A 22,104-nucleotide genomic window follows, 5' to 3' on the forward strand; every position below is an offset into this window, starting at 1 on the left:
AAAAAAAAAACACCTTGCCTTTAAAGTACCGTCCCTTTTCACCACAACAAGAATCTGTCTCGCACTCCATCTTTCTCTCACTCGTAAACTAGACCCCCAGAAACTCGACCACCTGGTCTCCAATTCAGAGGATTGAAATCTCATCTGCAGTCATGAAATCTAAATAAACAAGACTCACTGAGGCGTACAAGGTAAAGGGGGTCGTTCAGCAGGAGGTCCCCTTCAAAGCAGATAACAGGAGACATAAGAATCCAGCAGGGGTCTCTCAAGGTCGCCTCTTTTGGAGGTTCTCCAGGCATTGTTAACTTGGAAGAGGTACAGTATCTGACCTACCTTTTTTTAGGGAACAGGAGTCAAAAAAGGTGACAAAACTGAAGGGGCCTGTAGCGCGACATTAATATTTCTAAACTCTGCAAATGAAAACAGGCAGAAATTAGATGGGGGTTGGATGAAAAAGTAGGGAGGAAAATACCTGTATTCTCTTCACAGCATCTAAACAGGACCTGAATAGTGTCATCATTTCCTTCACTCAGGTTAAGCGTAACCTTTAGTATTATCTATTGATGGTCAGCTCCTGCCACACGTCCAATCACTTGTGAACATAACTCGCGGATAGTACATCTTCTCCTCTGAAGCTTCAGTCAGAGGCAGTCAAGTTCACAGCCGAACCAAGCCGACATCCCCTTTCAAAAAAGAAAAGAAGAATCCTCACGAATCACAATCCCACCTGACGCCTCCTCCAAATCATCTATACGTGCTGAACGACCAGTTCTCCGTCTAATCTGTACTTTGAGGAGACACAAATAACATCACGTTCTAATGCGCGCCTGGTGAAACGCACCAAGAGGATTAGAGGGCAAAGCAAAAATAGCAGTTATGTGTCTCTAGATCACCGTCAGGCTGAAAGCACGCCGCGTGGTGTTTTGAAACTTCATACCTGATGACTATAATGATGCTGTTGTTCCATCGAGGGCTGTTGACAATCTCAACAGTGGCGGTTTGGGCTGAAGTGGCCACTAAAAAGGCGCTGGAACTCTAGTTTTGGACAATAATCCCAGCCTTTCCAAAGTGCATGCGGGCGTCACTATTGAGTCCCATTAAATTATACGGCAAATAACTTGTTCAGCAGTTGAAGTAGTTCTGCCGGGAGGATGTTAATTTAGAGACTAAATTCACAGCTTTAATTAGCAGGGGGGCTTTAATTTAAGCGACGGGTGGTGCGGGATTGTCAGGGGCCACGCGATGTGGCGCTTGAAACATGGGTCCGTTTACAGTCTTTTACAGTCGATATCAGTGTCGGACGCATCCATTTTCCACTGCAATTTATAGAGTGTGACTCGGAGGAGACCTGGATCCAGCCACGGGGAGCGTTTGCCAGCAGCCTGTACGCCGTTCACCCTGGAAGCTTTCATGAGCCCAGACTCGTTCTGGTTAGAAAGCCAGTACTTTTGATCACATTTAAAAGTGTGGCCCAGATTTGACATTTAAATTCACTCCATGGAATTATTCTTTTTAATGCTGGTCCAAATTCATGATTTAAGTGTTTTATAATGATTCTATTCATGACGTTGAGCAAACATATTATTCTCTTTCATTCCATTCACTGCTTCCACTACTGTCTTTTGTCAAGTTCATCAGAAACTACGAAGCTACGGTTGCATGCTCCTCATATATGTATGTGTGTGGCTGCATAAAGACTTACAGATCACAAGAGAGGGTGAAGAACAGACAAGTACAGCGTGAATGTGGAACGCAAGTGCGCGACCTGTGGCGACCATATTTAGGTTCTTTCACCCAATGTTTTGACATTGGGTGCCCTGTCATTTACATTTGAATGAAGCGTTTCATCGTATATAGCCGTTTACACTTTTGGACGCCATGGCGATGATCCTGGGATAATGGATGGATGTAAATTATCAACCTCAAAAATGCACGATACCCCGAAGTGCAAGGGCTGTCCCGATTCGCTGGAACCTACCTTAGGATTGAGGAATACCCAGACTACCCACAATGCTTCACATATTTTCAGCCAACAAAAAATGACACCCAAAGCAAGCTACAAAAAAACGTATTTTCTTAATGGGGATATAAATATTATGAAAACTGTTGTATTATCGCAGCCAAGTGTATGTATTTATTTACTGTGCCTCAATGTAGCATGAATTTTATTTTATCATCTTTTTTTCTTTTTGAACACTTACTTTGCATAACGCTGGCCCCCACAGTTGCAGGACGTATACGCTTCTAAGGCGTGTCTCATTTCTAAGTCACACAGCCCTTAACACTTCGTTCTGAGGTCTTGGATTAAAGGAAGAATTGGAATTCACCCCGAGTCACTCCTGTCCTCTTCACGTCCTCCAGCACCAGCAAACCTCAATGGTTGTCTAATGGATGTCTCACCTCAACATCTCACTTGTAGATATTTTTCATGTTGTATCTTTTGAGAAGTCAGTACTGGAGTACCAGCATGCAAGGGTCTATCAGAACATAGAGGTGGCATGGATGGGTCCATGGTACAGTTGAAGGTTATAAGGAAAGTTTGATATGAAACATATTGTCAAGATGGTGACAGAGGATTTTGCTTTGATCAGTTCGCCTGTCTGACAACTTTGGTGGCTCCAACCACTCCTGGTTCAACACTGTTCTCCCCCTTGCCTCCCGAACTTTTACTCCGAACTTCTCCACGCCACTCTGATATACTGGTCTTGTCCACCAGGTCACTCCCACTGAGTACAGGAGCATCTTTAACTCCAAACCAAACGTCCTTTACTGTCCAGTTTGCTCTCTTTCTTTCTCACACATGTATTCCATCTCACTCCTCTTCTCTTCAGTTGTAACCTCCACTTCTCCAGCTTCTTCCTCAATTCTTTCCTCAAGTTGTAGTTTCACACTCTTACAGCACTTCTAACGTGTGTCTACTGCACTTCACCTTGAATCTACATCAGTCTCATGTAGACTGGCTGTGGTATCAACATCCATCTCACGGGCCACGTGCTAACAGCCCAGACAGGATTCAGACAAGATCTCAGTACCGTGTGGTGTCTTCCGCCTTTCAAATTCTCTCTTCATAATCACCTTCACCTCCGCTCATCAAGTCCACAGCCCATCTTTTTCAGTTCTAAATAAGAGACGTTGGCAGAATAATCTCCGTACGGATCAATGACTTTGCAGCCTTCAGCGTTGAAAAATAAACACAATAAAGAGTCCCTAAGGAATTTCCTGATTGAATAAGTCGATCATTTTATTTTCAATAACTCTCCACTCTCGTTTATTCACAATTCAATCTTCTGCCAGATAAATAGTGACCTGACCTCTTTTCATGCAGTAGGTAAACTCAAGAAAAAAATACTTTGCTTGACAAACAGAACAAAAATCTTAGCAGTCGTCTCAGGTGCCTTCTTGAGAGAAAATACTGCTGCACCTCCGCAGCTAAAGATCTCATCGAGTGGGTGAATAACACTGGCGCTGAGTACTCTCAGCTGTGCATGTAGGTAAGATATATTCCGCTATTTTCCAGGGCTTCTTAGCGTGGGAGTACATTAGTGTTGAAGAGGTGACCACCAAACCTGAGACCAAGTCAGTTGAGTGGAGAAAATGCTTGGCCAAACACTGTATAATACTGACTACTGAATAGGAAATTATTTTTTTTTTTTTTACTATCTTTTTAAAATGTCGCATAAATAGCACAGAATGCATTTTCACACATTCTTATCAAAGAAAGTTCCAATGAATGAATATTTTTGAAATTCACTAAAAAAATGTTCCTGAAAAAAAGCGTAACTAAATCAAACTAACAAAAAACAAATACAATAAAACTAGATTAAGCCACTCCAAATTAATTCTTATCCCTTTGGCCACTGAACTGGCTAACAATATACACAGAAGGCTCCAGATAGTTTGGTTGAACACGCTTTCAAATATCTGAAAACTTCAACACTGTATGCAGACTTTGGAGCACGCTGAGCTGAAGCATTGGCATAACTATGGTCATGCCGCGCTTTATACTCCCTATTACACCACAGCACAGAATGATCAAATAAAGAGTTGTGTGATACATAGGTCGGAATGTCATTTTTGTTCCTGTTCGGTCATCACACGACCAGGCAGCGAGCCGCGGAGTCAGTAATGCCACTACTGAAGTGAGGAATTGTGTTGCCAGGTTTCTACAAAAGCACCTCTCAGAATGGAGGAGTGGGTTGCCAGAGTTTTGCCAGTGGTCTCGCAGCGCATATTTGTATTTGAGAAATTACATCATGTTGTTGATTTGAAGCGAAAAGTTTCATGGTTCAGTCTGCTCTGCATTTTGCTTGTTAGCGCCACACCCTACGTCGCTATAATCCATTCGGCTAGAGAATAGTCTTGGTCTAGGTGTCGCCTCAGTGTCGGGCCCTCCAAGTCTTGGTCTTGAACTTGATCTCTGGATGCTCTGGCCTGGACCTTGACTACAACACTTCATCCCCCGTCCCAGCGGGGACCTTGGAAACACATTAGAAAGGACCTAAGGCTAACATGGACCCGGGAGCTTTCACTGGAGTTGCAGCACAAATTTCATTTGAGCACTGGACAGCAAAGACGGTCTCTGAAGGCAGCTGAAGAGAAACCTTTTCAGAAAACAAGGAGTACATCCTCCTACCTGAATCCACTTGTCAGGGATGGCCATGGCCAGCCGGTAATCAAAACCCAGTCCTCCCTCCTCCACCGCGCGACACATCGCCGGCATGCCAGACACGTCCTGCGGAGAAGACATGCTATTCATACTTTCTTTTTTTTTTTTCCACGCGCTTCTCTCTCAGCAGTCAGTCAAACTCACATCAATATCGATGCACTGCAAAGAAATTCAACACCTCACACCAGAAGATAAAAAAGAGGCGCTTCTCTTTCCCTTCACCTGCTAATTACAGCGATGAATAGCTAAGTAAGGTCATTAAAAGTGCTCTTAATGAAGCTTCCCTCCTGGCAGTGTAGTAAAAGAAGGTTATTACCTCAGCGATGGTGACGCAGTCGGGGTAGAGGGTGTGAAGGATGTGGTTGGCCAGCATCAGGTACACCAGAGAGTCTTCGTCCACCTGGAGGCCGAAGTACTCGCTGTAGTCGCCAGAGAAGCCCACGCCTGAAGAGAGGACATTTCATCGTCGGCATACTTGCGTCATGCAGTGCAGCAACTGTAGCTTGTGGAGACGCCATTTGCTCGACTTTCATTACGATGTAGGTGGAACCACAGATTCAATCTGAGCATATCTTTGACCACAATTTGACTTAGTTGGTTTTCGCTCTCAGTTTTCCACATCACTCCCACTTGATGCGCTGCCACCGCCAGGCCGCTCATTTCCACCCACTGTTGTTTTTTTTTTCAGCCAGAAACTGTGCCCCTGACTGTTTTGATGAAATTTACAAAGGGCTCAATAGGAGCATCATGTAGCTCCGAAAGCAAATACATGAGCAACGTGAAGAAGGACGTCTTCATCGCTGTCTGAAGCTTACTAGAAACTCAGGGCCGCCATCATCTTGACTACCTGGCAGAGTTGCCAGTTTGAGCTCTTGTCTGTGTACTGAACTTTTGCCTTCAGCTGGCACAATAACGGAGACGGTCAGGTGACTGGCAGAGCACCAGTGCAACTGGATTCAACAGATATCCGTAAGGAGTTTCAAAATAATAATAAAAATAATATTTTTAAATAGACTAAATATATTCACTTTTGTTTCCATTTACTTCCTCATTCTGGCCCTCCTGGTTTAATAATTTCCCACCAACCAAGAAACTTTATTGAAATATGTCCATATCTGAGACCCCTACTACATACACTCCGCCACTCTGAGAATCCTGGAGGAAACCAGCACAGCATGAGACATTTCACATTGCTTTATAAAGCAAAACACACTATCAAATGAATAAAGCAACTTTATTGATTCAAGAAAAGCATTGCCCACAGCAAGATTTATTTATTATGAAAGCCGATCTATTTTAGTCATTTGATTGTATCATGTGAGCTACAGTCAGTGTTTTAGCTTGAGAAAGAGGACAGAAACCATGAGAAAATGGACGGCCTGTTTTTTTATCCAGCTAGAGACATTCATTTTAAAACAACCAATATGCTGTTTTTCAGGACCAACACCAATATCAATATCTAGTCTATATTAAGGCTGATATTCTGGGTCGATGTTAGTCACTTTGGATCAGATTTGGCTTTGGTATTTGACATTGTAGAGACATGAATTTGTCTGTAAACATTCCATGAAAAAAACAAACAGTATACAGCCCATTCTTATACATTACGTTTTTATTAAGTTGAACGCAAAAATGTTGACGGTTAACCCTTATGAACAACAACTAATGCTGTCAGTGAAAGGAGAAAAAATAGAAATGAATCTATGAGTGAAACAAAAATTAGCAAAAACATTTTAAAAAAAGGGAGTGGATTTCACCTGCACTTTGCCAAAGGCAAATTTCGCCATGGACCGACATGATTGAGGCCAATAATGATAGGGACCACTAAGTGAAAGTTTGCCCACAAATGGCCGATGTATCGGCCAAACCGATATATAGATCGACCTCTAATGGAAGAACGCTGATTTTAGTGTTGTGTCTGACACTGTTGGTGCAGTTATGAGTCTTACCGCTGACATTTTTATCCAGACAATAATATAAGATAAATTGGTATTTGACTCTGACATAGGGAGTGTAATAGAGACAAAACACCTTATTTCCATGAAATTTGCCCCTGAAAATGCAGGAAATAGAGTTTCGGGGAGGTTACATTTGCCGGGTGAGGTGTAGCTCAGGGGTCCCCTGGCACCTTTCGTGCTTGGCGCACGGATGAATCCGTCAACAAATACAAATTTGGGACACATGGTCTTGAAATACCATGTAAAAGCTACAGTGACGACAAGACACACAAGTGAACGGCATATATTCACATGGCTTCATGGAAAGTTGCAAAAAACTAATCCATAACTCATTAATATTCTTACTATTTCACCTTAAATTAAGTTCATTTTTACAGTTAATTAACTCCTCTGTATTCATCTTGTCTAGATGAAACAAAACAGGTGAATAAAACCAAGACGAATAATGGAGGACTTCATTTCCCTCGTCGGTACTTGTTCAATTGACTGCTTAAAATCATATATTTGGAAAAATCATGTGGTTATTCTCTAATTGTGTTCCATTTTAATTGGCAGCCATCTGTTTGAAAAGTACCTCACAAATAAAGTTTGATTAACAAGACAGACTTCAATACCATTATGAACAGAATGGAGTCAGACTTGTCTTTCTTTTGGATGAAATGGAATCTTTCCTTTCAAGAAAACCTTAATTTATTCTCTCTGTGGGGTTCAGTGGACATTCTCCCACAGACAAAGAGAGTGGATTGTGAGACTCACCGATACCATGGTGATGGTACAGCATGGAAGTAACGCCGTCAAATCTGAAGCCGTCAAAGCGATACTCCTCCATCCACCAGCGGAGGTTTGACAGGAGGAACCGCAGCACCTCCCAGCTGACAGCACACACACACACACACACACCCACGGGGTCACACAAAGAAAGAAGTGTGAATTATTCACTCATCTCATCATGACACTCCAGGAACCATATCAGGTTTCATCACAAACTGCCATATTGATAAGTAAAGCTTCATTAGTCGGCGTCAGATGGTGTTTTCGCTCGCTCGGCTGCTGACGGTCGCATGTTCCAACGCACAAATGAGAAATAAATACATATAAACACATGCAGGAGCATTTGGGAGGCATCAGCGGGATCTTATTTTTGCATATGAACAGATCAGATTTCATGCTACAGTTGAGGGAACGCACAGCGCATCTATAATGAGCTCTAAATAAAATATTGAGAGTCAAGCTGCTTAATTTTTTTAATTAATATTTACCCACTGCTGTACATTTCTAACGAAGATAAATGATCAAACACATTTCTACCCACTGAAACTGCTTAATATTTGAATAATTTATTCTATTTTTAAAATTCTCTTTCTTTTTGATGAATTGTATATGTAAATGCATGGAAACATACATCTAGAAATGTGATTTTCTTTTGCACAACAGACTGCTGGTTTCATTTTCTAAACCATATTACAGTATTTTAATGTCCAGGAATATTAATACATATTTGACACAGCTGCCACACATGTCAAATACATCATCAACTGACCACAAATACGGTGTTTTCTAACTGTATCTTGATTAAGTGTTTGCCCTCAAATGGAGACACCACGCCCAGATCCTGCATTCCCGGGCTGAATGGTAGTTACTTACATGTCACCACAGCTCTAAGAAGCCCTCAAACGGATGATGAATTCCAAAAGAAGTGGCACTATTGAAACTGTGGTTCCCCTCTCTCACAGCCTTTCTACCAGAACGAAACACAGCCACTCAAGATGGGGTCGGACAGAGAAATAAGGAAGCCGAGGAGGGAGTTTTGACAATCTGCAGCTGTCTCTACACGTGTACATCTTGATGTTTGAGTTCGCAGACGTATACCTGTTAGCCACAAAAGAGTACAATGCAACCCAATCCAAAGTGACACAGCCACATTCAATCCAAGAAAGGAGTCAGATGAGTTTGGAGACAAAGTGAGGGAGGCCAGATGGTTTGGACACACAAAGAGGAAAGACAGTGTTGGACCAAGAATGGTGGGAATGTAGGAGAGGAAGATGACAGAGCATGATCAAGAGAGCTAAGATGGTGGGGCTGCTGTTACAACTCCATTGTAGACCTCATTATTAAAAAAAAAAGAACAAAAAAACTGGTGTTCAATTTTTTTTTTTTATATAAAAGGACTGCCGTGTCAAAAATAACTACAGTGTTACACCACATTCTAACTGAGGTCAGTTTGTCTTGAGCGAACAACCAGTTTTCACAGATCAGCAGTTGCAGTGTAACTTGGTGGAGAGGAAGTTGAATCTGAGCCAGTTTGGTGTAGCTAACTGAAGGGCCTCCTGAGGGTTCTGAGTTCAACAGCACGTGTTCAACAAAACATCTTTTCCCCAACATGAATTCTGCCAGTAAATCAGTGACATTGCATGTAATTTGGGAAGTTCAGCGGCCAGATAACAAAGTTCAAACGGCCGTGTTTGGCCTGCAGTCTGTAGCTTGCTCATCTGCTCAACAGTGTGGAAATGCAACCCTAAAAACACTCGTATTTAAATGGCATTTTCTCCTATGTTTTGGGGAAATTTAGAGACTCCCTTCAAGCAACACATATCAAATCCAGATCTGACTATTATTTAATGAAGAAAGTTTCTAGCATATTGGACGAAACAAGTACAATTAAAGTGTCATTTTACAAAAGCATGTGAACGGGTAGATTGCAGTCTATTGTGGTGAGAGCCAATAGCACAACGGCGGCTCTCAGAAAATGAAATAATAAGTTATGGCTGTGTTTATTAGCCTCCTGAGTGTAATAGCATCCTGCAAATGGACTGATATTGTTGTCTGTGTTGTGTTGTCGGGATCCATAAAGGAACCCCAGACTCCTGGCTGACTGGGCGAGTCGCCCGGATATGAGCAGCCACTTAAGGTAAACTAAGTACAACCAAGCACCCTGACTGTCTATTCCTGGCGCCCACAGTGGTGTGTTGCCATGGTAATGTGTGGTAATATTGAAAATTTGGCCTGTATGAGTGTAATGAGCATGTGGATGCCAGGCAGGCGGACGCTGGCGACATATTCATGACACTTATTAGCCAAATCCAGCTGCATAAATAAGAAGCAGAAGCTGATAAACAACAAATGTGACATTTAGAATTCACTTTCTCCCCGCTACACTGCAGACGCTGGGCTGTCATCCTCAGCTTTCTCCGTCACCCTTGGTAGTGACTGGAGTTGAAGACCAGCTAAGTCTCGAGCGGGTCACAGCTGGACCGTCCAGAACTATTGTGAGGTAATGAAGGGAAAGGGGGATAAAGGGGAGCGTCATCTGAGCACTAAGCGCAATGACTGACAAGGTTATAATAACAGTGAACCGTGAACGCCGCATTAGGTCCACTTTCTTGGCTCTTTTATCTCGCTCAAATGACGACACTCAGCCCAGGTATTAACCTAACAATTTCAAACTTTAACTGTCATCACTTTGTGACAGCGATTGCTTAATGTTCCCGTCTGACTTCAGGGCAGTTTAGAAGCAAGTTTTGTTCTGCTTGTGTTCCCCAACATCAGAGTGGATTTGGTCCACAGGATCCAAATACCTTGTGGGGTTCACAGACATATCTAATACCTCGATTCTACATAGCAGTGACCGGGCCGAGATGGATGGATGGTTGTCTTGGATGGCTGGATCTGAATCCAGCATCACAGTGATGCTCTATTCATGTCACAGTCCTGCAGTAAAATATATATTTGCCATCTTCCATAGCATTTCAGGCGTGACGCCACATACAGGACATGTCATATTTTCAGTACGAGTACAGCTCACTTGCCAAGCAATTTGCAACACTAATGTAAACAACAATGCAGAGAGGTGATGCGCATTACCCAGCTGGAAATATAGTCACTGTTTGTATCTACTACACATGACATTATTAAGTCCACAGACACCAGAATTTGCCATTTGATTTGATGCTTTTTTTTTTAGGTCCAACAGTATGAGTAAGAGAAAAAAACAAAACAAACCAGGTAAACATTGTGGACAGTTATAACCTAGACCACAGAGGCTTCAGGTTTGCAGCTGTGGCAGCCTCAAAACCTCAAATTTGAAGAGCCACGTCAGATGATATTGTTGACAGAGCTGTTAAGAAGTGCCACAAGCGGTTGTTGGGCTGAAGATGATGCCAACAGCTGCCGAACGCAGCATGCAAAGTAACTTAAAATCTAACTTGGTCACTGGAAAACTCAAGTAATCAGTAAAGTAACTTTTAAGGTAGTAGTCAGTATTCAGATTACTTTTCAAGGCAACACTTACAGATATTAGGGAGCCCACAGAGAGCTCTGATTTCTGCTCAAAAAAGCTGTGAGGTTTTATTTTATTACCACCCAAAGTACTATGCTATTGGATGTCTCAGGTGCGAGCTTGGGTCTTCAAGCTGGAAGTCAAAAGATCTTAAGGACATCCTGAGTCTTTAAGAAGCTAGAGAACAAGAACAGGCTGCAGAAATTGGTCTTAGTTTGGAGAAGCTTGGTTGGAGCTTCTAAACAGACTCTTACAGGGGGTGAAATAACCAGGGCTTCTGGCTTCGATCGATGTATAGTGAAATGTACCGTTGACTTTTGGATCTGGAATCATAGAATCTCTCATTCTTGACTGCTCCATTTGGTTTCACAGATCAAACACATGAAAACCGTAGTAACATTGTTCACAACAAGCGACTGCACTTGTTCCTGAGCTGCTGTCAATCCACGGAAAAAACAAACTGAGGCAGCACTTAAAAACAGAGCCGGAATAAATTTGGCTGAAGCTTGTCGTCAGATAAGATAATACCATGTGTTGTTTACCGGCAAGCAAACTGCTGCTTAGAGTGACAAAAATGTTTAAGATCAGCTCGCTGCTTTGTTGCTGCTTATCAGAGCTTTTATCCCGTTGAACCCATATTAAGGAATTCACTTTGTGCGACAAGCGCAGCCGTTATTGAAACACGCCGCTCGCGGAGAAGTCTGCATAAAAAGGGATGAAGGCAACTTGTCGCATCGGCGGAGGAGCGATAGATTTAAAGTTGTTGTTGTTTCCCCGACATTAAAGGTAAGCTGCAGATAAGACCAGGAAATTTAAAACGCTGACAGGTCATTGTGTGAAATGTTTGACGCCGAGATTCTCCACCGCCTGATGAATGTTGAGCATGTACGCGACCGAAACATAGGGACAAATAAAGTGTTTCATTTCGCTTGGGTCGTTTATTTGCTCTGCGTGCGGAAGGCGGCGTGTGAGGTGTTGCCTTGTTGACGGGTGGGTTTTATGAGACGTTTCATTGTTGTCCAAATCAGCAGAGGTTGTAGCAGTGAATGCTGAACGGCCCTTGAGGCACTTATACCGTAATTGGTGATTGACCTTTTCATCTACATGCCAAGTTCCCTGTTTAAGAAGTGCAACACTTGTTGACAATGAATGGTAATTCAGATGTAACCAGGTGGAAAAGAAATGGGCAATTGATTGCAACTCAAAACTGAACCCAGCAGGACTATCATTGGCATACGTCACTTAACTTGCAATAGAACATTTTCAGAAATATACTTTTTTTCTATTGATTGTGTGTCAGGCCAGGATAGAGTGTCACTAGCAGCCCTCCGCCTATAGTGATCTGGCCTTCATCAGGTCAGGTTCCTACTGTTGTTGTTCATAATAATAATATGCATAACTAACACTTATTATATCGTTTGTCCTATTATGTCCTTGTTAAAATGTAAAAAACTCAATTTAAAAAATAAAAAATTGTGCATGAAACAAAATGATGACACTTAAATAAATAAATAAATGTGAACGCAAAGCAACCTAGTTGCTCATAATCAAGTCAAAAACAGAGTTGTGAAGAGAGTGAAAACTTTTTTTTTTACCTTTGACGAGAAGGTTATGGTTTGTCTGTACGTCTGTGTTCAAAATGGCTTCAAAGGTTATGGACGGGTTTGTATTCAATTCAAGGAACAATTAATTCAAGTTATGAAACAGCTACACTGAGGCAAACAATCACATCAGTTTTAAAAACACATTCATTTTCGATACACTGTTTGATCCAATGCACACACACACACACACATATATATATATATATATACACGTCCTTGTATTGAAGAAATACTTCAATACAAGGACGTGTATTTATGTAAAGCTATACATACATATATATGTATGTATAGCTTTAATTCTGCAGTTTTACATAAATAAAACTGCAGAATTAGAATAAAAGTGCAAATATATATATATATATATATATATATATATATATATATATATATATATATATATATATATATATATATATATATATATATATATATATATATATATCTTCATTTCTGCAGTTTTACATAAATACTTGTCCTTGTATTGAAGTATTTCTAGGCCTCAGCCAGGCACTTGAATTTCCATGCATCTCTACCTCTGAACTCACCTTCACTTCTCCAAATGAGATTTCATCTCATTCAATCTGCTTAGCCTCCGGAACACTCCTCAGTTGTCTGACATATTGTCTCATTCAGTCTGATGTCAAAGAATAAAACGCACCACAAAAACCCCTTAAAGTCAAAGAAATAAAAGAATACAAAAAGAGGCACTGCAGGACAGTCCAGAGGAGCAGCACGCTCAGCTAACTCAACAACTACGTTCATTATTTCTCCTGTGACGATGAGGTGCCCCATGTGGACATGGGTCGAGTTGCATCACCGTTTAACTAATCTTGACTTAATTTATTCACCCGACTTGCACAATCATTCAATATGATTCTAATAAGACTCAAGCACGTTTAACATTCAGAATTTATAAACTAGTAAAATAAAAATCATACACAACAATAGATGTTGTTACTGTATTTTACATTTACAGGCACCTTTCCAGTGTTCTGTAAACAACAATGTTCAGATTGAATTATGGAAGGAGCTTATTACGAGAAACAATGAACACTCTTCCTTCAAACGCAGACTTAATCTCGTCAGAGCAAAGTGAAGTCTCAAAGAAAAGCAGAGTGGCAGAAGACTGGCAGCCGGCCCATTTTCATATCGTCGGAATTCACACAAACACTGATGAAACAGGGATCCTGGGAGAGGTGGGAGGATAACAGAGCAGCCCACACCAAGCCTCTCACAACACCTGATCTACAAAAAAAAGTGTGTTTTCTCAAGGTGCCGGGGGTTCAGACACTCCAAACAGTCGATGCAGTCTGGCCCAGGGTGACTTTGAGGGAAGGTTGATGTGAGCAGAGCGATTAGAGGACGATGAACTTACGACAAAGGTATACAAAAGCTACTTTTGTTGTCCCAGACGATGAGAAGCAAAATACATAAAGGCAAAAAAAATTCTAAAAAAATCAATTCTTCCGCATTTCTGCACGTTTCCACAAAGCTTACGGACAAACAAAGCAGTACCAGTGGAAACCGTTCATATGAATACTTCTTCCACAGTCACCATGTTTGTTTTGGAGTTTGTTGTTTTGTCATACACGTTTGACTCTGGGCTGCTCCCCTCGGTGGATGTATGGGTGAACAGCATTACCAATGTAAAGAACGCATGGAGGTATGTGATCAGTGGCGGCACCAATGTTTGAAATGGACAGGTACAATTTCATACGTAAAGGGAGCATAAATGGGACCTTACTTATTCGTCCTGCTAATTTCACATCATCGAAGTCACTCCTGCTGCTTCAGAACACGAAGAGGATATAGAACACCACTAACTGCAAAACAAACATTGATAATGTAGCTCTTGCACAAAATGGAGGCAGCGTGGTAGGAGGTGGTGGTCGGTGAGGCTGTTAAATATATCGCCAGTGGAGGATGAAGAACTTCTGCAATTGTTGTGTCTTCTTCGTGACTCATTAGCGCTACGTATCGGGTAGTAACAGCAACGCTGCCTCACGTGGTTTCGGGTGGTACTGCTCCATTTCGTCGGTATCAGGAGGCTTTGTTGGAACATGCAGAAAAAAACGGACAAAACCATGGCCGAGCACAAACAGAAGGCTGTAACATTGAGCATAAATGGGCCTTAAGAACGCCTAAACAAGCTGATGGTGATTTTAAGATTCATATTCCCACACCAAAATGCGGCTGTATCTTTTTTCCTCTTCGCACTACAAACCCAAACACTCCATACACAGGTTAGTTTAACATTAAATCTGACATGTGAAATCTTGATTCGTTTCTTTGTAAAAGCAAAAAAATGCTGTAAAGCAAGACTCAAACGTGAAGGGATGCTGTCAGACATAAATTCAGCTCTGTGATTGGCCAGAAAACTGCAGTCGGTGCACTCGCCTGAGGCCCGTGGTGGGCGGTCCCGCATCAGGAAACCAGAGGAAAGAAAGCACCAAGGCACGTGAGGAAAAAATGTTCAAGTCGGTCATATAACGTCTTGATCAATGAGTGCTTTGATCAGATGCTATTAGGTTTTACGTTCTAATTAAAAAGAGCGAGTGTGAAGGTGCTTAACTCAGAGACGACCTGAACTACTGTACCAACAGAGACAGCCGGCATAAATCCGCGCGGCGTGAGGTTATTAGAAGGCGCCTGACGAAAAAGGTGCCCTCTGATAAAGACCCTCAAGTGGAAGCGGAGCAGAGGAGACAGCGAGTTGGAAAATATATCTCTGCTTTGATAGCCTGCATCAGTCAGCTTCTGTCGACCTAATAAGAACATCATGCTCAGGCACTGATGTCTGATAGCAGCGCTGCTTGATTAAAAAAGCGCCTGTATGTTCGCGGCAGCTCGCCGGCTTCCCTCTGAGGTTGATTTCCTTCTAAAGCGAGCAGCTTGACACAAATGACACGTCCAAACAACCTGCGAGAGGCGGAGAAGACAAATGAACTGGCTGTGACATTGCGCGGCTCCTTTGGGCTTTTTACAAATGACTCTCTTCGTGTCCCCCCCCCCAACCGGTCGACGCATATGTCTGTGCCGAGTCTAATGAGCACTTCAGATATGAGGAGAGTTCAATGGCAGAAGACGCTTGTTCTCTTCATATTGCCTCCGTGTGCGACGCTACGCTTCCGAACACTTATTAGACGTTATAAAAAAAAGGTGGTTCTCTGTGGCCCTTTTGAGTGCCCAGATCGTTTTCAGAGGCTTAAACTAGGACGCGTATTCATAGTATCAGTGAAAGCAGAGTGTGTTTCGTGTTTGGCTTCACACTCTGGCGGGAAATACGGCAACAGAGTAACACCAAGTTATCACTCACAGATATTAAAATTCTAAATGTGTCTCGCTGAATGTGTTCAATTTATTACACGCACTGATTTTTGTTCCCTTAAAATGTTTGCTGGAGCACACTTCAGGAAGGACCTTGTACAGGCCTGAGGGCCAAACAGGAACGTTTCCGTTACCTGAACACACCTGGAACACGCCAATTCTCAGGTAAAAACAGATAAAAACAGAAGGGACGGACCTGGAGTAGTTGAAGAGCCGGCTGTCCCACAGGCTGTGCTGTCCTCGTGGAGGCGAGTGGAAGAAGCACGAGTCGGAGCCGTCGAACTGGTTCAGGCCGTCGACTGTGTTGTTGGACGCGTGACTGTGGACGACGTCCAGCAGTACCATGATGCCCAGCGAGTGAGCCACGTCGATCAGCTGCTTCAGCTCGTCCGGGGTTCCGTAGCGACTGAGGACAGAGACGAAGAACGTGAGTCCAACTGAAGAACCAGCTGGCGCTTGATGCAGATTCTCTTGAGAATATGTTCTTGGTGGCGAGCATCACAGTGTGGCCAGGGACGGCAGCTGTCCCTTTTTCTGGGTTTAAACAGTGGTGGACATTGGCTTTTAAGCGGTCTGAAATGTACTGCACGAGAAAGACTAATGAAAATGAGACTGTTTTTTAGTGAGTTTGGGGTCCCACCAGCCAGGGACAGTGCTCGGGTCCAACCTCCACCAGAAGCGATGGTTGACCGATCACGTGCACTAAAAGGATTTTCAATTCTGATTTTACACCATGATTAACAGGTCACAGAGAAGGGATGAAGAAAACCATAACTTATAATTCAGCCTGAGGCAGGAATTGTGTAAACAGTAAAACCATTATCTACTTGCAGTATTCCGCTGCTCACCAAGAGATCAATCATGGGTGAAATTACAGCGAAATACACTTTGGGTTGTAGTCTAAGCGGGCTGAGAGAACCTCAGAGAGAAGATAAATACTCCTGCTACTACACCACCTTTATCCAAGAGTCCCCTCAGTCCGTGGATTAACTGGAAATGTATTTACAGAGAGATTACTGCCGGGGTCGGACTTCTTCACCCTGATTTGTGGTTGTTATGAAGAGGCACGGTGCCTGCTCTGTATTACCTTCATGAGCGTGTGGAGCGAGTCGCGTAACATATAAAACCCACGCAGCCTTTACTGCTAAATTTAAATGAGTGTTGTCTGTGTCAGGAACACAAATAAATGCCAGAGAGGTGGAGATTACTGCTTAACACTGGTGCCACGCTTACTTTCCTCCGAAACCTCATTGACCTTGTGTTTAACACACCTCTTCATACATGCTGGGCCTGTCACATGTACCTACTGAATGCCTCATGTTGACTATCCTACTGGTGACACCATCTGCCACAGAGCTTCATCCAGCGCCAGGCTGCGAACCAGTCAACAGCCTGGCTTGCTAGTACTGTATGTTAATGAATGAACACAGCTTTTCCTTATCGACAAACTGTTAGTTGAAGAACTGGAAGTGCTGTGGTACTATAAACCAGTGTTTCTCAACTAGTGTGCTAAGAGACAGGTGTGCAGAGAGAAATGATCCAGTTTCACCCCATTTGTCTGGAGATGGGGGCGGGCGATGACTTAAAAGTTGAACAATTGGAACGTGTTGAGGATCCACCAATGTGAGGCGATATGGATACATGGATAGACATGGATACCGTCATATTCTTTCTATACACTATAGATCTATGCTGATGCCTTGACATGCATTTTTGCCCACCCCTTTATGAAGACATTTTATATTATACATTTTCTTCTATTTGATTCAACAGTGTCAGTAGCAAATTTGCCACAAATTAAAATTGATTTTTCTATCGGACTTTCCACGAAGCACAATTGTGCATGAGTCAAGCTTCTTTCGGTGGTGTGCTTTGGGATTTTTACAATTTTTTCAAAAAAGGGTTTTCTTAAAAAAGGTTGAAAAACTCTGCTTTCATCAGTGACATCGTAGTGCTGACTTTGGTGGTGAAAGCTTCCAAACGTCTCCCTGCGCCTTGCGCTTGTCGTTTTTTTACTCCACTGAAATGCCTATGTGACAACACGCAATGCAGAAGGATGCCTTTGCCGTCAGTATAGGACACAAAAGTCCACTTCTCAAACGTCAATATGGGAGTGAGGCGAGCTGAAAAACATCTCAACAGTGGAAGAGCAGCTAAAACAGCATGGAAACGGCATGCTTTGGTGCATGCTCCACAAGATGCTGCATTACTCACTGCAAGCATCAACACATCACTATCAATAAATACACAGTTGTTGATAGTAACGTGGCAGCCACGGTCTGATGTGTGCTTCTGTTCTGTCACACACCTACGAGTTATGATTCACTATCGCGTTTTTCACTCATTCACCTGGAGGCTGCGAAGAAACTTGTGATCTGGTACCCAAAGCTAGCATAGTAGGCGTGTTCCATGACAGCCATCAGTTGGATGCAGTTGTAGCCTGAAAAGAGAAAAACACGGTGATTCCATGGAACTGTAGAGCTGCATTGAACAATTGAGAGAGTGTCTCCACCCCACCATGAAGACAGTTTTTAAACAAAATCAGTTTGCATGGGAAAACATTTCTCCAGGACTGTAGCCACACAGATAATCATTAATTCCTTCGGGATCGGACCAAATGTGTTCACAAAGTTTGGAAAACTTTTGATGGAGTCAGCGCGGTGAGATTAGAGGCAGCGGCGCCAAGGATAAACCCATAATATTTGCAAAACGATCACTATGCAGATGTAATGACCCTTTATAGAGGGATAAAGCACGGAAACACTCCCTATTTCTGACAACAGTGTCGTTACCTGAAACGGATCAAATTTCACTTGTATTTACTTTGTAATCACTGCGGCACACCAGCTTATAGAGAGCAACGCTGAAACCGATGATTTAAGAATGGAGTGGTTATCTGAGGGGAAGACTCTTCCCTGCATGTTCTTAACGTTCCTCCGCCGCGCTTCCAGGGAAACATGGACCTCATTCATTTTTTATCATCGGGAAACTTGTGTTTGATCTCGCTGTTGCGTCTTTGTTTAGAGAACATTTTAGTCCGTCGATACGCCGCGTCATATAATTTGATCACACAAACGCTTGTATCTCCATCTCCTTTCCCCAGCCTCTCACCCTAAACCCAACCATCCAAAAGACATGGCTAACCACATGGCTAAGGTGTATGTTCCTCCCGTGTTTAGAATTGGCCCCAACTTTTGGGGACATACACAATGCAGACAAACAAACACACACAAAAACCAACCCAGTGACATGAGTAATGACACGGAACCCAGAACAAAATCATAAGCATTGCCTCACCATCAAATACCCAAGATCTTTCAGACAGTCACAGCTGCAGACTTCAAATGAGGTAGTAACGCAAGCGTACACACAAAGCTCTGTCATACGTCTACAATATACGACATGAGGAAACGCGGACGATCGTATCGTCATGGCGCACGTGATCATTGTTTTTGTTCAACAAAAACTGACCCCCTGAAAATGTTTGGTCACATTAACCATAAACCACAAATCACAAATTTGATTCACACTTGCATTACTTACTTTTTCACTGATTTCATTTCACATTTCATTAACAAGCATCACAAACGCTACTTTCTTCTGTGAGTTTTAAGCTCCCAAGCATTGCAAGTCTCTAGTGTCTCAGGGGCTTTTCACAGTGCAGAATTTTATTCTGTGTCTTGGGTGGCCTGAGTCCGATTCGGCCCCTGCGGTGCAGCCTTGCACCTCAGCACCTCAGGTGATGTCCTTTTTTTCCTTCTGTCTGTCAATATAATAAATCTGATCAATAAAATCAGAGCAGCCTAATAAAGGTGAAAACACATGAGTTATCAAACTAATGCACACAGAGCGAGTCCTGTTCCCCAGCACCAGTCTCCTGCTGCTGCGGCTGCACACCTCAGTGCACTGGGAGTTTGTGAAGTTGTTTTTGAACAATGTTGTCCGCCCAGACAGCGATCACACCCTTTACTGCTCTGCATTTATTTGTGTGGAGTCACACTGAAAACATAGTTTGCGGCATCTAATGCCGAGTTGCCGGAGGCGAGAAGCTCACCCCCGCGGAGAGCTTCCCAGGACGAGGCGCAGCTCTACAGGTGGCACCCATCACTACCTCAGTCAACAACAAAGCGTGTTCTCTATTTTGCATGTTCAAGTGTAAGTGTAGTGAGTCCCAATACTCCTAAGACTGAGGGCACTCGCCATTCATCACGTGAAATGACCCCCAGAGCGGACTTGAAACCTCGAGGGAAGATGAAGTGCGGATAGATTCCCAGGATACCAAAGTGTGAATTCAATAACATGACTTAAAAACAATGGGGAATAGGACAACAGGGACATTTTAGTAAGGTGGACTGTTTCTTTCTCCTAGTACTGCCATGATTCCGCTTTTATTTTGTCACTTGATCCCCGTTTTGTTTCTCCCTCCTTCCTTCCTATTTGCGTGTGGTAATTCGCTCTGGTTGGTTACTCTCTGTTTTTTTTTTATCCGTCGTTGAAATGATCTTTTGTTCACCTTTTTCTAAACCCTGGTGCTCAGAGTTTTTGTATTTTGATTCCCTTTGTTTTCTATGGTTTTCTCTCTGTTACTGTGACTTTCTATCCGTGCGTTCGTTTTGACGACCTTGATAGTTTACTTTGTCTTTTTTTACTCATTGTGTGTGCGCTCTCTTGTTACAGACTCTACTCCCATTCTTTCCACCACTTCGGTGGCACTATTAGTTTTGGACCCATTCCATTGTGGAGTCTTCCCCGTTTCGGTGATGCTTTGGAATTTATTTTCTGTTTTATTCTCACGGTTCGGTGACGCCTTTTTATATTTTTCATTAAATCATTGTATTCTGACTCGCATCCTGCCTCCTGTGACTCTTCCATAACTGCAATTGGGTTCCATTGGCTCTGAACATAAGTAGCACACGTTACACACCTAAAAGGTTGAACTTGTCAGATAAAATTAACAATGCGACATTAAAAACAGTAGATATACAGGAAACAAAACACACCATGGCAGCCAACAACGCTTGCGCTGTCTTTACGTGTGACGTAAGTAAAGCGTGACGTCATGAAGTGCTGTCCCAATTCTTAGGAACATCAATAATTTCTCACTTTGTTGTCGTAAGGCTCTCAAAAGCAAGTGCTAGTGTTGAGGGTGAGAAATGGGTTTGGGCCATAGCCACGTGTTTCACTCGTGAAGAGAACACATTAGTGATTAAATCGAAATAAAAGGAATCTAGATGAAAAAAACAGGTAATAGTAATGAGATAAGATCGTCCGTGTTTCCTTATGTCGTGACGATATCACAAATCTTTACCAGCACCTCCAACGTCACCGCGAAGCACAATACCGTGGCAGAGAATCCTGGTATCAATTCTAAGTGGTAGAACCGTGAATTGTGAGGGCCAGTGTCTGAACAGAAGATGGAACGTGTGTCAGAGCGCTTGTCCCTTTCACCGGCGATCAGTCAGGAGGTCAGGCACGACTCTTCTAGAAAAGCTGCTGCCGTGAACAAGAGAACCGCTTTTAAACTGCGCGATCCAGCGGGAGGCCCTGCATATTTATTTATTTATTCCTCCCTGAAGATTCTTTTCAGAGCAGAAAAAGAACTTCTGAAGAGCCGTGACAAAGCGTCGGGTGAGAGGAAGTTTCTCTTTTTATATATTTATATGTCTCCTGGCTTCAGTCAGACAGAAAGGAGATGGCAGCCGTCACAGGAGACGCTGGAGTTTAGCCTCCCGGAGAATCCCATTGTGTGGATTTTCTTCAGGTAGATTCTTTGACAGCGTTTACTCCGGCTGCTTTTTTATCAGCTCAATAGGATGACAGGAGCAGGAAAACAACATTTATCTGATTGCTTCGAGGTTTTTTTTTTTTTTTTCTGTCTTGCAGCGGCAGTCGTATCGCCGCCTTTAAATGCTGTCAGGATGCATTTACATGCAAAATAATGGCGTGTGTAGCTGCAGGACAGCATGAGCCGAGCACGAACGCTAAAAGCTTTGGAAAGCTGATTAAAGCTATTATGGAAAACAATTACTCAGCTGCTTTAATGAGTCACATGTGTAATAACTTCAGCAAGAAGAGCTGGATTAAATTAAAGCGGCGGCGTTTAGGAGGTGCTATTAAAATACTCTAATGAATCAGTGCGCTTTGTCTTCTTTACAGACATGTATCATTAAACACGCCTTTTAAAATCTTCATTAAATCACATTATGTACGGTTTTAAAAAAGTTATTTCGGGATATTTGTGTTTTCATTGGTATTTGATATGAACACAACAAA

The 22,104-nt window shown here is 42.7% G+C and overlaps 1 protein-coding gene across 1 annotated transcript in view; it reads right to left on the reverse strand.

Annotated features, from left to right (window-relative positions):
- Positions 1 to 22,104, reverse strand: part of gbe1b (glucan (1,4-alpha-), branching enzyme 1b) — a 90,345-nt gene that overhangs the window by 39,130 nt on the left and 29,111 nt on the right. The window contains exons 6-10 of the mRNA XM_053872167.1: positions 18,181 to 18,271; positions 16,028 to 16,237; positions 7,381 to 7,496; positions 4,983 to 5,110; positions 4,634 to 4,732 (exon numbers count right to left, since the gene is read on the reverse strand). Of these exons, the coding sequence (XP_053728142.1) occupies positions 4,634 to 4,732; positions 4,983 to 5,110; positions 7,381 to 7,496; positions 16,028 to 16,237; positions 18,181 to 18,271 (644 nt within the window). The remainder of the gene's footprint in view (positions 1 to 4,633; positions 4,733 to 4,982; positions 5,111 to 7,380; positions 7,497 to 16,027; positions 16,238 to 18,180; positions 18,272 to 22,104) is intronic.

Source organism: Synchiropus splendidus, chromosome 8, assembly GCF_027744825.2.
Source record: "Synchiropus splendidus isolate RoL2022-P1 chromosome 8, RoL_Sspl_1.0, whole genome shotgun sequence".
In the NCBI taxonomy this organism is placed as follows: domain Eukaryota; kingdom Metazoa; phylum Chordata; class Actinopteri; order Syngnathiformes; family Callionymidae; genus Synchiropus; species Synchiropus splendidus.